This window comes from Epinephelus fuscoguttatus, linkage group LG20, assembly GCF_011397635.1.
Source record: "Epinephelus fuscoguttatus linkage group LG20, E.fuscoguttatus.final_Chr_v1".
In the NCBI taxonomy this organism is placed as follows: domain Eukaryota; kingdom Metazoa; phylum Chordata; class Actinopteri; order Perciformes; family Serranidae; genus Epinephelus; species Epinephelus fuscoguttatus.
The window spans coordinates 39,631,379-39,647,347 of record NC_064771.1 but is presented as its reverse complement, the minus strand read 5'-3'; the positions used below and the strand labels follow the sequence as shown (position 1 = coordinate 39,647,347).

The 15,969-nt window shown below is 42.6% G+C and overlaps 1 protein-coding gene across 1 annotated transcript in view; it reads right to left on the bottom strand.

Annotated features, from left to right (window-relative positions):
- The window catches only part of LOC125880473 (kinesin-like protein KIF20B), a 35,067-nt gene that overhangs the window by 18,853 nt on the left and 245 nt on the right, over positions 1-15,969 (bottom strand). Inside the window, exons 2-15 of the mRNA XM_049562992.1 lie at positions 15,481-15,587; positions 15,290-15,370; positions 13,998-14,117; positions 13,719-13,857; positions 12,816-13,000; positions 12,687-12,729; positions 12,266-12,411; positions 11,952-12,024; positions 10,371-10,482; positions 8,476-8,547; positions 8,231-8,377; positions 7,987-8,149; positions 1,807-2,118; positions 1,587-1,690 (exon numbers count right to left, since the gene is read on the bottom strand). Of these exons, the coding sequence (XP_049418949.1) occupies positions 1,587-1,690; positions 1,807-2,118; positions 7,987-8,149; positions 8,231-8,377; positions 8,476-8,547; positions 10,371-10,482; positions 11,952-12,024; positions 12,266-12,411; positions 12,687-12,729; positions 12,816-13,000; positions 13,719-13,857; positions 13,998-14,117; positions 15,290-15,370; positions 15,481-15,587 (1,804 nt within the window). The remainder of the gene's footprint in view (positions 1-1,586; positions 1,691-1,806; positions 2,119-7,986; positions 8,150-8,230; positions 8,378-8,475; positions 8,548-10,370; positions 10,483-11,951; positions 12,025-12,265; positions 12,412-12,686; positions 12,730-12,815; positions 13,001-13,718; positions 13,858-13,997; positions 14,118-15,289; positions 15,371-15,480; positions 15,588-15,969) is intronic.

The following is a 15,969-nucleotide window of genomic DNA, read 5'->3' as shown; positions in this document are numbered from 1 at the left end:
TCATCTCTAGTCAACGACTCTCTGCGCTTCTGATCTGTAACGTCGACAGGAAGTGACCGCCATGAGACGGCGTATCATCTCTAGTCAACAACTCTCTGCGCTTCTGATCTGTAACGTCGACAGGAAGTGACCGCCATGAGACGGCGTATCATCTCTAGTCAACAACTCTCTGCGCTTCTGATCTGTAACGTCGACAGGAAGTGACCACCATGAGACGGCGTATCATCTCTAGTCAACGACTCTCTGCGCTTCTGATCTGTAACGTCGACAGGAAGTGACCACCATGAGATGGCGTATCATCTCTAGTCAACGACTCTCTGCGCTTCTGATCTGTAACGTCGACAGGAAGTGACCGCCATGAGACGGCGTATCATCTCTAGTCAACAACTCTCTGCGCTTCTGATCTGTAACGTTGACAGGAAGTGACCGCCATGAGACGGCGTGTCATCTCTAGTCATTAACTCTCTGTGCTTCTGATCTGTAACGTTGACAGGAAGTGACCGCCATGAGATGGCGTATCATCTCTAGTCGACAACTCTCTGTGCTTCTGATCTGTAACGCTGACAGGAAGTGACCACCATGAGACGGCGTATCATCTCTAGTCAACAACTCTCTGTGCTTCTGATTTGCAGCTTTTCAGACTTTGTGGCGTTGATAGTGAGATACTGGCTACAGTGATGAAACAAAACCAGCATCAGTTGGACTGTATTCATAATCAATACGCCAAAATAATATAAATAACCAGCGCCAATTCATCAGTCAGTGAGAATGTGTGTGTGGGCGGGGCATAAGCACATATAGCCAGCAGCAGCAGCGACCCACCATCTGACACCGACACACCGTGAGGCCAGAAACAGAGGGCTCTGTGGGGACGGAGCACCTGCTGCAGCAAGCCAACACGCTTTCTGTGGTCATTTTGACATGACCAGCTGACTTCACTACAAGCTGATTGGCTGTTGAAACAGGTGACGTGCTTTAAAGCCAGCTGCCGGCCATTTGGCCAGCTGAATGTCAGGTGACACCATCAGTTGGCTTGAGTTGAGGTCAGACAGACAGTTCACACCGTGAACCAGTCTTTGGTCTGAACTGGACTTAAGAATCTATTATTTCCCCCTGGTGTAACCCCAGATGCAGAGTACAGGTGTAGCTGTCACTATTTCAGTGTGTTTTCAACTCATGAAAATTAATTGCAATGTCTTTGTCAGCTAAAAAATTCTTGCTCAGTCTTTGGTTGTACTAAAACACCTTCTAAGGAGTCAGATGTTCAGTTTTGCTGGGAACATTTTTTTATTGGTTTAAAGCCTATTTTTGATAGCAAAAATTAGCATTAGCATTATCGCAGTTAGCTGTAAATGCACCGTGCCGACTAAGCTAGCAGCTGACATTAGCGTGAGGGTTATCTACTGCTAATAGTCCAAATATGGCTCCAAAAATCCACAATGGTGACAGCCAAAAAGCCAAACTCCAAAGGTTTCAGAACAGAAGTCTAAAGCAATGGCTGACTTCACACTGGCAGATCGGTTATTTTGTACAGTCTGTTGTCATTTCTCGCTGCAGACTGTGTTTTGGTCACATGATCATGTTACCTGTAGTCTTTCTCCATCTTGCTGAAGAGATCCATGAACTCAGCGCTGACTTCTTCTCTGATCTGAGCCTCCAAAACCAAACGCAGCGCCGCCTCTCTGTCTGACTGCTCACACACACACACACACACACACACACACACACACAAAGTTTAACTAAACATTTCCTCAGCTTCATTAAAAAACTAAAACATCTTCAGAAAAGAAAATAATCCTCTGTTACCTTCTCTTCTACCTCCATGGTCCTGTCCCCTTCCTCCTCGTCTTCCTCACCTCCTGCCTCCAGCACTGTTCCCTCCATCCCACTCTCCTCCATCTCCTCCTCCTCGTCTTCATCCTCCTCCCCCCACTCCTCACCACCCTCATCCTCCAGCACGTCCTCCAGGGTTGTCTCCCAGGCAACCAGCGAGCTCTTCCTGCCCCGCCCTGATACATTTCTGCGCCGGTCTGCCTCGTCAATGATCATTGACAGCTCCATGGCCGACCTGTGGGGGGCGTCATCCAGCACTGCCGGTCTGGAGTTTAATACCACCACCTGGACGGAGAGAGACGGAGGCTCAGCTCCCTTCATCAAACAAACCAACGCAGCAGCCATCACTGAAATAAAGGTTATTATCTAAATAACTTAAGTGTGGTCCTTGTCTACAACGACAGTCAGATCTCTGAGTGGTCAAAGTGCAAATGTACGATGGTAGTTTACCCAAAATGGCTTTATAAATAAACAAATAACAGTGACTGAGCCTACGCATTGTCAAAGATGGCCACCCAGCCCTGAAGTAAAGAGTACAATGACGAGTGAGGGTTTTACAGTTTGTAACAAACCTCAGGGCACTGTCATATACAGTATTTAACATGTGCAAACAGTGTGCGGATGCATTCATGTACAATAGATCACCATAATCAAGAACCAGTAAGAAGGTAACAGAGATCAGTCTCCTTCTGGCCACCATAAAGAGAAGCAGGACTTATCTCTGAAATAGAACCCAACTTCAGTCTCAGCTTTTTAAGAAGATTTTCAACATGAGGTTTTAAATAAAGACCGTCATCAAGCCAAATACCGAGATATTTAAAACTGTAGACAACTTCCTTCCCTGAGCAGAAATAATGTCAACAGTGTTCTCAGGCTTTTTAATGAGCATTTGAAAAATGTATTACCTTAGTTTTATCAACATTCAAAACCAGCTTTAGTTGCAAAAGCTGAATCTGAATAATATTAAAAACATCCTGCAGTTTGGCAAGAGCCTCAGCAATGGAGGGACCAGCACAATAGATCACAGTGTCATCTGCATAAAAATGAAGATAGGCTCCATCCATATTACAACATTAATATAGATAGAAAATAACAATGTAACACTTAACAATCAAAGGAGAGCCCATCAAACTGGACAAATTGAGATCTTTCGGAGAGGTAGTTCAAAAACCATCCCACTGCCTGGTCAGACACCAATATTAGTCAAACTCTGTTTCAAGATGAGATGGTCAACAGTATCAAAAGCTTTGGACAGGTTAATAACTAGAGTTACACAACTCTGCTTCTTATCCAGTATGCCAATCATATCATTCACCATTTAATAAAGTGGCCTCCCCCCCTTTTAGTAGAGGGAGGACATAGGCTGACTTCCATATTTTGGGAATCACATTGGTGCTTAATGTAAGATTAAAAAGGCAAGTAAGGGAAGGTGCAATAAACTCTGCACCTGCTTTTAGGAAGAATGGTTCTAAGTTGTCAGTACCAGCAGCTTTCTTAGAATTAGGGATGCACCAAAATGAAAATTTGTGACCGAAGCCGAATAATATTAAACGCTTGGCCGAATACCGAATATTGTTTAGTTTTTCAATAGTTTTGCAGATGAACCCCCTCCAGATTAGTGTTGTCACAGTACCAAAATTGGATCCCACTGTACGATACCAATGAAAATATCACGGTTCTGAGTAGTATCACGATACCACAGCGAAAATGAGGCAGATGTGCCTTTTGTCATTTATATAAGATAAATCACTTTTCTATAATACATCAATGATATTTCAATGGAATAAATTACTTATTGACTTATTCATACTTCAAAAACAGCATCAACGAGTGATTAACATAGGGGGGATCAAAATAAAATAAATAAATGAAATAAGAATCAACCAGCCACCCTCCTCCCCTGACAAGTAAAGAACAGTCCCTAAAGTGCGGTGAGGTTTGTGGACCGTTACTGCCGGAAAGAGTAATGTTAACGGCTTGTTTCTCCTGACACGTCACATACCTGTGTTCGGCTGGCTCAGCTGTTCAGGTACTTCTGGGCAGTCATGACTAGGGATGCACCGAAATGAAAATTTGTGGCCGAAGCCGAAGCCGAATATTATTAAACGCTTGGCCGAATACCGAGTACCGAATACCGAATATCATTGTTTAGTTGTTCATTAGTTTTGCAGATGAACCCCCTCCAGATTAGTGTTGTCACGGTACCAAAATTGGGACCCACTGTGCGATACCAATGAAAATATCACGGTTCTGAGTAGTATCAGGATACCACAACGAAAATGAGGCAGATGTGCCTTTTGTCATTTAAAAAGATAAATCACTTTTCTATAATACATCAATGATATTTCAGTGCAATAAATTACTTATTGACTTATTCATACTTCAAAAACAGCATCAATAAGTGATTAACATAGGGGGGATCAAAATAAAATAAATAAATGAAATAAGAATCAACCAGCCACCCTCCTCCCCTGACAAGTAAAGAACAGTCCCTTCATAAGTAAAGAACAGTCCCTAAAGTGCGGTGAGGTTTGTGGGCCGTTACCTGCCACAAAGAGAGAAATGTGAACGGCTCGTTTCTCCTCTGACACGTCACATACCTGTGTGCTGCCACGGCTCGGCTGTTCAGGTATTTCTGGGCAGTCATGACACCAAGAAGAGGATATTATTGGAACCGACTTCTCCGTCGCCGGTAAGCCGACGGCCGCCGTATTTGACAGGAATACATTAACGTTACTGTCTGTGTCTGTGACCCCCGTTCAACCCACAATCGGTGGGATTCGCCTTTCATTTCTGCTGGTGGTTGAAATCTGTAGGCTGCTCGCACAGCGTGCTGAATGATTTAAGCCTATTTTGCTCGCTCAAAGCTATTTTTAGTCGCAAATGCGAGTGCCGTGACGGACGGATCACCACACTGCTGACATTTTAATCCGCCCGTCACGGCACGCTGTTTGATTGCGTGATCAAAACACGCCGCTATTATTCGGCCTTGCTTTTAACTTATTCCACCGAATACTGAATGTGTGTTTTTTTGCAATATTCGGCCGAATATATTCGGTTACCGAATATTTGGTGCATCCCTACTTAGAATCCAAGTTACCTAGGGCTTCATACACTTCATCAACAGAAAATGGTGAAAAACAGAATGTTTGATTTGAGCCAACATAGCTCAGATCAAAACCTGCGGTATTTGCATATGTAGACGTTGACACAGAATCAAACAATGAACCACAGGACCTATCTGAGACAGTGCCAGAGGCAGTGGAAATGCAAGGGGGTAACTCATTACAACTTCCAGAGGCAGATAGAGATTTAATGACTTTCAAAATTTCAATTCAAATTCTCAGTAGCAGCTGAAAGATAGGACTCGGCATTTGAGCTTTTGATTTGTGATGTACAGTAATTTCTTAGCTGCCTAAAACAGCACCACTCAGTCTCAGACCCTGTCATTCTAGCCTTTGCCCAAAGCTTTGTTTCTCTTGTGTAGGAAATTAGATAACTCTGCAGCAAACAAGGGGTTATCCTGGCCCTTCACCCTGTATTTATGAAGAGGAGCATGTCTACCTATTATTTCCTTAAAACCATTTGAAAAATATATCCATGCGGTTTCAACATTATCTATCAAATAAATGTCGTCCCAATCAAAGTGAAACAAATCATGTGGCTACGAGTTGTTTTTTGTTTTTGTTTTTTGTTTTTTTCAAGATGGCGCCCCCAGTGCGGACGCCTGTTACAGCAGCTCCTGCTCACAGCTGAGCAATTTCTTTTTCATTTAACTCTCTTATTTGGAGTTTTTTTTTTCAGTTAGCTAGCTAGCACTTATGTTCTGTTTTGTTATAGACACGAAGACAGCTCTCTTTATAGCGGTCTGTCTCCTATTTTTCCACGGACATGATCGTATGCGGGGACCCGGCGCCCAGCCGTGGCTCCATTGTTTACACCCAGGACCAGCTGTTGGCGCTGCGTCACACCGCGGTGCAGCCCGAGGACAGGTGCGATATTCCTCGCGAGCTGCGGAGAAGGAAACAGGGATGCCGCGCAAACCCGTCTTCCCATCTGTTGTCATAGGGAATGTAAGATCGCTCCCCAACAAGATGGACGAGCTGTCGGTGCTGACTCGCCATCGGAGGGGGTACCGGCAGAGCAGCGTGCTGGTGTTTACAGAGACATGGCTGAACACGGAAGTACCGGACACGATTTCCTGCCACACCAGAGACAATAAAAACACTGGATTTATTTTATGCCAACACCAAGGAGGCATACCACTCATCTCCATGGGCGCATCTCTTTGATCCGAAGTGACACAGCCCGTTTGCTCATGCTTCGGGGTCGCTCAGTAGAGTATTTGCAAATAAATATTGTTTTAATGTGTAACTATTGAAAAGTTCACAAGGGCTTTCATAAATTCCTAAAATGTTACGGCACTGCCGCCTTTGCAGTTTTAAAGTTAATGACAGCGACTTGAAGTGAGGAGGAGCAACACGTCTCCAGCTGACAAGCACAGATGCTCACTTTTGCATGTGATGCAAAATATTAAAATAACGTCATAATAACACAAGAAATATAAAAATGCGGTGGTAGGCCTAGGCTATAGCCTATACCAAGGAAAAATCTAAATATTATTCAAATTTTTAACATAAAAAACATTAAAAATTCTAATCTGATTGTGGGGGAAGATTGACAGCCCTAGAAGGAACGCTATCGCAGGTCCTTCCTGCCTGCTGCTATCAGGCTACATTACCAGCACTGCTCACAGTAAACTGCACCATGGACACTTTATAAACATCACAGCTGTCTGCTGTTTTTTGCACATACAATCACTTGCACTAGATGTGCTCCCTTAAATCCACTGCTCATTTTTAGTCACTTTTCATTATTATTATTATTATTATTATTATATATCGCTGTTTCTTGTATTTTTGTACTTTATTTTGCATGCCTAGGTTTTTAACTTTTTAGCTTTTAAGTGTCTCTCTTTCCCCTTGACTGCTGTAACACTGGAATTTCTCAATTGTGGGATCAATAAAGGTGTATTTTATCTTATCTTAACACAGTGGTCACTCACATCATTAGTAAATACTCCAGCTGTAGAATATTTGTGAGGAACATTTGTCAACATCAGATCAATTAAAAATGATTTCTCAGGAAATTTATTATTAGGACGGGTGGGACTATCCACAATTTGAGTCCAGATCCCCAAGTTCAGTGAGACACAGAGATTTTTAAGATCATCAGACTTAGAAGTCCCAATTTAAGAAGATAACTTACCGGGCTTACCGGCAACGGAGAAGCCCGGCTCCAGGTTCAGTAATTTCCTCTTGGTGTCATGACTGCCCAGAAATACCTGAACAGCCAAGCCGTGGTGGCACACAAGTATGTGACGTGTCAGAGGGAAAACGAGCCGTTCACATTTCTCTCTTTGTGGCAGGTAACGGCCCACAAACCTCACCGCACTTTAGGGACTGTTCTTAACTTATGAAGGGACTGTTCTTTACTTGTCAGGGGAGGAGGGTGGCTGGTTGATTCTTATTTCATTTATTTATTTTATTTTGATCCCCCCTATGTTAATCACTTATTGATGCTGTTTTTGAAGTATGAATAAGTCAATAAGTAATTTATTGCACTGAAATATCATTGATGTATTATAGAAAAGTGATTTATCTTTTTAAATGACAAAAGGCACATCTGCCTCATTTTTGCTGTGGTATCCTGATACTACTCAGAACCATGATATTTTCATTGGTATCGTACCGTGGGTCCCAATTTTGGTACCGTGACAACACTAATCTGGAGGGGGTTCATCTGCAAAAACTAATGAAAAACTAAAAAACGGCATTTGGTATTCGGTACTCGGTATTCGGCCAAGCGTGTAATATTATTTGGCTTCGGCCACAAGTTTTCATTTCGGTGCATCCCCAATTGACAGCTGAGGGGGGTCTCTAACAACCAACAGCCGTTCAGTCAATTAATTGATTAGTTTATCAACAGAAAAATACCTGACAACTATTTCTGATAATCGAGTAATGCGGGATTTATACTATATAGAAAAAGTCAACAGTTGATGTTTTGGTAACTGACATTGTTTGATTCTCTGAGGTCCAGTGCTCAGCTCTAACACTGTACAGGTGACTCTGTGTGTTTGTGTGTGCTGACCTTCTGGGCGAGGGCAGAGAATTTGAGGACGTTGAGCGTCTCATCAAAGCAGGCAGAGTTCTGATTGATGTTAACAACCATCGTAACCCGTCCGGCACCACAGAAGAAAAACTGCAGGAAGTGTGTGAGTTTGGACTCCCTGAAGGGAATGTGGTGCTGAAACCTGCAAAGAAACAGATTACATCTGTTATCCTGGTGCCTTGGATTTACTTTCAAACATCACAGACTGGCAGTGTTATCGTACTTGGCGTGCTGGTTGAGTCTCATGGCGTTGATGCACTTGCCGAGTGTCAGCAGAGAGCTGTTGATGTTTCCTGCTTCCTTCAGACGCTCTCCGGTGTTGTGAGTCCGAGAGCAGCGCTCAGAGCCGGCCAGGTCGCACAGAGACAGCCTAACAGACACTAAATTATTACTCATATCTAACTCTGATGTGAGCACACTATAAACGTATATACAGTATAAACAGTGTGAATAAAGCGTCAGTCTTACTCGCTTATGCCGAGGACTCTGGGAACTCCAACATCATCCACTCGGAGGATCCTGATGGAGAAGATGCTGTGACTGCAGAGACATACAAAAATCCCAATGACTCCTCTTCTCTCACTTCCACACAGAAACAGCTGATACAGGATCTGTTCAACACCTCCTCATTCACTTCAGCGTGAATTGTTTTCTGATATCTGAAGATCAGATTTACTTTGTGCTCTCTATGATTGTATTCCTCCAGAAGTTTAATCTTTTCCTCCTCTGACCAGTGTGATTTTCTTGTCTTCTTTTCTTCTGCCATGTTTTCACTAACTATGAGCCAAGTTTGTGAGACAATAATTTTAATTTCTAATTCTAATTTTATATACTTTTATATACTGAGGGGAAATTCAATTATTTTCACTCCGTTGTCATTAACACACAGGTCCGAAATACACACACATATGCACAAACAGGACCTATACATGCACAAAGTGGAGAGATGTCAGAGTGAGGGGGCTGCCTTGGTCAGGTGCCCTGAGCAGTTGGGGGGTTCAGTGCCTTGCTCAAGGGCACCTCGGCAGTGCCCAGGAGGTGAACTGGCACCTCTCCAGCCACCAGTCCACGCTCCGCATTTGGTCCGGACAGGGACTTGAACTGGCGACCTTCTAGTACAACCCATGGGACTTGGGTTGTACTAGGATTTGCAACTCTACTTGTACTAGGCCTGAACGATATATCTTTTAAGCATCGCCATTGCGATGCACACTTGTGCAATATTTACATCGCGGGGCTCGCGATGTGGCTTGACCTAATTAAATTAAGCATGCACATTTAAATTGCTGAGTGATGCGCGTAAAACTCGCTTACGTTTTAATGACTGACCAACAAAAGATGTCTAAATTAGTGGAATAAAGACTAAACGGCCTATTCAGTTGCTGGAATTTGTTATTTATGTGACAACGCCTGAACACAACACAGGCTCCACTCCACAGACTGTGTGCACAGTGCCATGCTGCAGGTTCGGGCCAGGCTCGGTTATAAATGTCTCAGACTCGGAAAAATGCAGCCTGAGCCGCGCTCTACTGTGTGTGTGTGTGTGTGTGTGTGTGTGTGCATGCGTGCACGTGCATCGGGGCCTAACTCCGCCACACGCAATACAGAGAGCAGAGGAGAATGTAGAGGTGCGACCATGTAGAGACAGAAATGACATGCCGTTGTGTAAACAATATAAGTATAAGTATATTGTTACGTTATTATATGAAGCATTCGTTATGCAAAATAATATAACTTTAGTTTTTGAAGAGATCAGACGGAGCCCTCTCCTCTCCTCTTAGATGCTTTACTCACAAGTGTGTGAATTGACCTGGATATGAAGCGTCCGTAGCGCCAAATAATATAACGGCAGTTTCTAAAGAGCTAAGACAAAAAAATAAAAAACAATCAGCAGCATGGTGTGCCGCTGCTAGTTGTATATAGGGGAAACACTGACAGAGATGGTGGTTTCACTGAACAAATGCCTATTTTCAGCACATTTTATGCTACTGCATTCAAAGCACTATTAGCGTAATAATTCCAGAATGATTAATTCTCACCAAGTAGAGCTACTGAAGTCATCTGGTGGAAAATAATGCATTTTTTAAAAAAATAAATAAATCGCAATATAATTACTGGGGGCAAAAAAATCGCAATGTCAGTTTTTCCCAATATCGTGCAGCCCTAACTTGTACCACTGTAACACCTCTTTCAACCCAGTTAATGAATTAACATTTTACCTTAACTAAGGATACCTTTTAAGGGATTCTGTGCAGCTCTGTAAGTCCATCAAGGAGAAATTAAGCTTTAAGTGTCATACTTAAGGGGAAAACTTAAGGCATTTTGTGCAAGGGTTTAAAAAGCGATGGTGTGAAGCAGCTGACCTTCTGCTGGACAGCTGGTTCAGTCTAGTGGAGGAGAAACTCTGGTTCTTCTTTCCGATCTTCATCACTTTGTAGGCCTCCTCCGAACTGTTCACCTGGACCCACCGCAGGTCTGAAACATGGAGCACACATACATCAACACACACACTGCAGCTACACTACAGCCTGACATAAGCACAGCCAAGTTTATCAGCCAAATATATATTTTTATATTGGCTGAAGTAAATCTAGCACCTTCATTTTCTCATTAAGACACGGTTCTAATGCTGCATCCACACAGGGCTGGGCGATCAAACAATCTCAAAACAGGATTGCAATAAATATGTACGTTGAAGACGATGGTAAACTATAGTTACTTTTTCTGGATGTGGACGGACCTGATAGATCCAAACAGCAGAAGTTAACAGACAACTGTCAGTCAATCTGCAGTGTTGGGGATTAGCGTCATTGTACACGCCCATTTTTCACTGCAAAGTTTGTCTGAGGTGAGGAGGAAGTGAAAGAAGAGTGGACGTAACGAAAAGAGGGGAAAATGAGTGGAAGTGAGGGGCAAAGTGGCAGTGAAGCTAAAGAAGAGCTTGTGTTCTCCTCATAAACAGACAAAACTGTGGGTAAAAAAGGTCACACAATGTCATTAAAAGAAAAAAATGAAATAAAAATGAAAAATGTAAAAAAATAAAGTAAATAAAAATAAAATGAAAGGTGACGACACAGACAAAGACATTCTGCATAATATGTGGTCGGTTGGTGCCAACCAGGACGGGAAATACAACAAACCTTTCCATCACCTGAAAAGGTGGCGTCCCAGCGACTACACTGAGAGCATGAAAATCCACCCAAACTGCAGGACGTCCACCAACAAGTGTTCAATGATCGAGCACTTCTGCTGCTGTGGGTGGAGCCAGCGGGGTGGCACCAAATCACCAATCAATAGTGTCTGTTTTTGCCACCGTAACCCCGTATGAGAAGCATTCAGAAAGGAGCAGAGATATAACAGATGCAGTGTCGTACTTTCTAGCCAGAGACGTGATGCCCATGAGCACCGTGGAGAGAGAAGTGTGAGACTACAGGTATGAGCTCCCACACAGGAAATACTTTTCCCAAACTGCTCTGTCGCGGCTTTACAACAAGTGACAGAAGCTGGAAAATCATTTGGTTTCTTCAGGTGTCAGACGTCATCAGGACACTTTTCAAACTCGCAGCATTATCAAATTGTAGATTGTGATAAATATCGATATTGATCAACACAGGGAAAATATCGTGGTAATATTTTTTGCCATATCGCCATGCCCTACGTTCATGTATTAGTTAAATCTTGTTATATGCTAAATATTTGTTATTAAACTCTGTCACGTAAAACTAAACATGACTGCAGATCACTGTTATAGCAGAAAATATGATGTCTGAAACACAAAGAAACACCAAGTGTTAATATATTTGCTAAATCTTAATGTACAAATGTGACATGATCTGCAGAAACGTACAATGCCAACATTTTCTTCTAGTAACTGGGTTGTGCAAACATGGTGCATAAAATAATAAATAATAATATTGAATCTATTAAGTTAAAATTTGTGTTACCTTTGATGAAGGAGTTTCCTTTGACATCCTGAGACAGGCGCAGCACCGTCCTCTTTTGGTGTCCACTGGAAACCTGAACATCGCACGATCAATCACATGATCAGTCACAGCTGGACGACGTATTCTTCACTTGGACAGTTTGAGTCAAGAGAGGACATTTTGTCCGGTCTTCACAGACATTTGACAGTGACACGAGATACACAAAAGAAAGAGTCCATCGACCACCACACAGCTACAAATTCAGCTTTAAGGCTTGAGGTCAGGGCTGAGGATGACACCACGCAGGGTCCTCACATGTGCAGTAAGTGTCTTACCTGTTCCAGCAGGTCGTGGATGTTGTCATTGTAAATCTCACAAAATGAAACCCAGACGGAGAAACGGATGTTTGAGTCAACGTCCAGACAGAAACTGTCAGCCTCGGAGACGCTGTTCACGCTGCTGTCAGTGCTGAGAGATGAGCCTGAAAAAACACACACCTGTTTTTATCAGCTGTGGGGTCCACAGGTTTTTTTCAGTCACTTGTGAGGACCACCATTTTTTTAAATGTCAGATATAACTAAAAAATCTTGATCGGGTAAGATCAAAAGTGATTCTTGTGGGGTCCCATATTTTGATTCAAACAAAGTTCCCAGTGTGGGGACCCCACAAATATACAAACACAAGTAAACATACACATGTTGAGTAATCTGGGTAAAACTTTCACTTTCTAAAATAATCTGATTCAGAGTCACAGACCGTCAAGAAACGTTGATCTTCCTGACATCTGACTTCTGTCGCTCTGCAGAGACAAAGATGAGACACACACTAGTACACAGTAGTACACAACAGCAGTACGCAGGTGTTGTTGTATTTGTATTGTGGGACCTCTTTAAACAGCCTCAGCAGGTTCCTCTTGCTGCTGGACTCAGCTGCCTGCTGGTCTGGAGTCAGTCTGCTGAAGTCTCTGCAGCGCTGAGGCTTCAGATCGGTCCGACCGTACAGACGACCTTCAACACTGTTAAAGATCACTGACAGAGACCTGGGCAGCAGACCTGAGTCATGGTCTGGACCTGAGAGACAGACAGGCAGAGAGACAGACAGACAGTCAAATACTGTTTCTCAGTACATGTATGCAGGTTTTTTAAAACACAGGAAAACCTGCCAAGAGTCAGGGATAGGCTGCTTTCCCACTGCCAGTAGACCAGAGACTTGTCTGTTTGTTTTTTCTGTTGTGTCAGGTGTGATGTCACAAACACACCGGAAAACAGGGTCAATGATGGAGGCCAGTGGAAATGATACAGGAGTAGCTTTTGAAAATCTGTTACTTATTCAGTCTCATAAGTTTAAAAAATGTTTGAGCGCTGCGTGGACAGAGACGGACGGTGTTTTAAGGCAGCGCCTTACCCTCCGACCAGAAAATGGGATCAGCCACTTTATAACAGAGATGGTAAATGATAGTTATTGACATATTAATGCCATTGGTATTGTTTACAAAGCCCTGCTGACACGTATGTTATATGTCACACTAGAGGCCTATGAGTTACATGTCACACCTCTTTGATTCCATGATGCTGGCATGCTGTCTAAAATCACACACTGAAGCTGCATGATGTGGCCGTTGTTTGGTGCGGTGTAAAAATGTAAAGGTGGCATAAAGAATGAGCTTTGTAGCAGCACTACAGCACCATCTATGGGTAAGAAGGGCTCGATGGTCATAGAGACAGACAGAGAGAGACCAGGAGGAAGGTAGAAAGAGGGTCAGACAGAGAGACAGGTGATGTTTCTGACCCAGGAATGTGAAGGTTTTTCCAGCGTTGGTGACTCCATACGTGAACACCAGACAGTTTCCTCCTTCCAGAACGTCTCGGACCAAACCGCGAACTGAACCATCAAACACCTTCTTCTGACTGGCCTCTGGATCAAACACCTCAAAAATACAACGACGACGAGAGCTTAACATTAACGTCAGGTTTAAAATCAATAAACGGGACATAACATGTACATTTGTATCTTTGTAAAGGTAAGGAACAAGTCTTCGATATGACAGACAGGTGATGTCTGAGTTACCTGTGTGAAGGTGAACCTCTGTGCTGTCTGTGGGAGGGACTTCTCACTCTGTCGGTTTGATTGACAGCTCCTGGGAGCCTTCAGGACCACAGTGTCCGGTCCCTCGATGGTCACACAGTCCTGCAGAGCAAAATACACAAACAGATTTTTTTTACACCAATAAAAGATGATGATGAAAACTGGAGGTTTCATCAATAAACAGAAAAAGATATCTGACTTTAAAGTATCAGACAGTCACTGTATGGCAGAGTAAAGCTGTAATGTCCCAGAGAGGAAAGAAGAAGAAGAAGAAGAAGAAACCAATGAATTAAAACAACCAGTAGATATCCTGCCACATCTACAGTTGTTAACAGGCCAAATCATATTATTATTTTTTTTCATTTATTATAATCAAAATTAAGGATGAGAATTATTGAGGAGTTTTGATAATTTGTTCATTTGTACCTTTACCATCAGATCTGCAGCTAATTACATTATTTTTATTATAATTTTAGGGCTGCACAATTATTCAAAATACTGTGTTATTGAAATCACACTATCCAGATCACAGGAGCTGCAATTCTTTGACAAAATTAAAATGTGTTACAACATGCCATTATAAATGAAGCACTGTGTTGTTACAGAGACGCCCCGGCCTACAAATCATAATCCACACATCATCTCACATGGAAAAAAATCAGTACAGCACAGTATTGGGATATTTTGTGAGGCATTATTGTATCAATACACGGATACTGAGCATCAGATCATTAATCATATGAATTATTAATATTGCAAATACAAATTAAACTTTGGTTGCCTCCTAGAATGATAACATCAGTTGCTTTTTCAGTCCACTAGATACATGTTGCTGCAATTTAAATGACTGGAGTGAGATGACCAGACTGAAAACTTACCAACTTATTGGAAAAAAACAGATGTTGACAAAGTTTTATCTTAATTTGCAGCTGAAAAAGGCTAATAAATCGCAATATATCGCACTATATGTCACTGTACAATATTGTATCATGATCTAAATATAGGGGTCACATCAGGGGGTCTCTGGTGATTAACACCTCCATCTCACACCAGTTCAAAGTGAACTGAACACATATGTTGTTGGATGTTGACCACGAGTGTTACTCATATTTAACAGAGGGAAAAATGTCCTTTATGACCAAGACTTTATCACAATAGTTGCTCTGCATCAACATTAAAAAAACAATGCTTAACAGTTTAACATTAAATCAGTATCAGTCCCACAGATTAAATGTATGTGTGTGTGTGTGTGTGTGTGTGTGTGTGTGTGTCACCTGTGATCCATTGTCGCTCTCGGCTGCAGTGAAAGGTCGAACCCTCAGGTACACCTGCAGGTTCTCCGACTGAACACTTTCCTGATGAAAGACAAAACATCTGTAAACTCTCTGCTCTGAAGTCAACATCAACATCTGTCACCATGACAACCTCAGCAACATCCTCCTGACTGCATCACTGACAGACAGACCTGTGCAGGTAGAGCTGCGAATTCGCCGAGCAGATCTCTCTTGATGTCATCCACCACCACCGGCCCGACTCTCTCGGGCTTCCCACCTAAACATGACTCCATCATTTCTGCGAACACACACATCAGTCCCATTATTACTCAACTGCTGATGAACTCATTCTGAAGGCTGACATCTCCAAACACGTACGTGTGATGGACATTATAGCTATGCCGATTTTAACATTGAAGCCTGATAATTTAAAAAGAAAATCTTCAATCACGATCTACCTTGTTTGTAGCGAGCAGATAAGCACAAGAGTGTTAAATGTTTAAATATTTAAATGGGGTTCAGCGTGATTTCCAACAATGACGAACAGAACGTGTCCGGACTAGTTAGCTGTAAAGACCCACTCGGGTTCAATCAGATCGGCACTGAACAGTCAGTTAACACATAATTTACATTATTAGCAGTGACTGATAAACGTTAGTAGTCAGAACAGATCACACTCC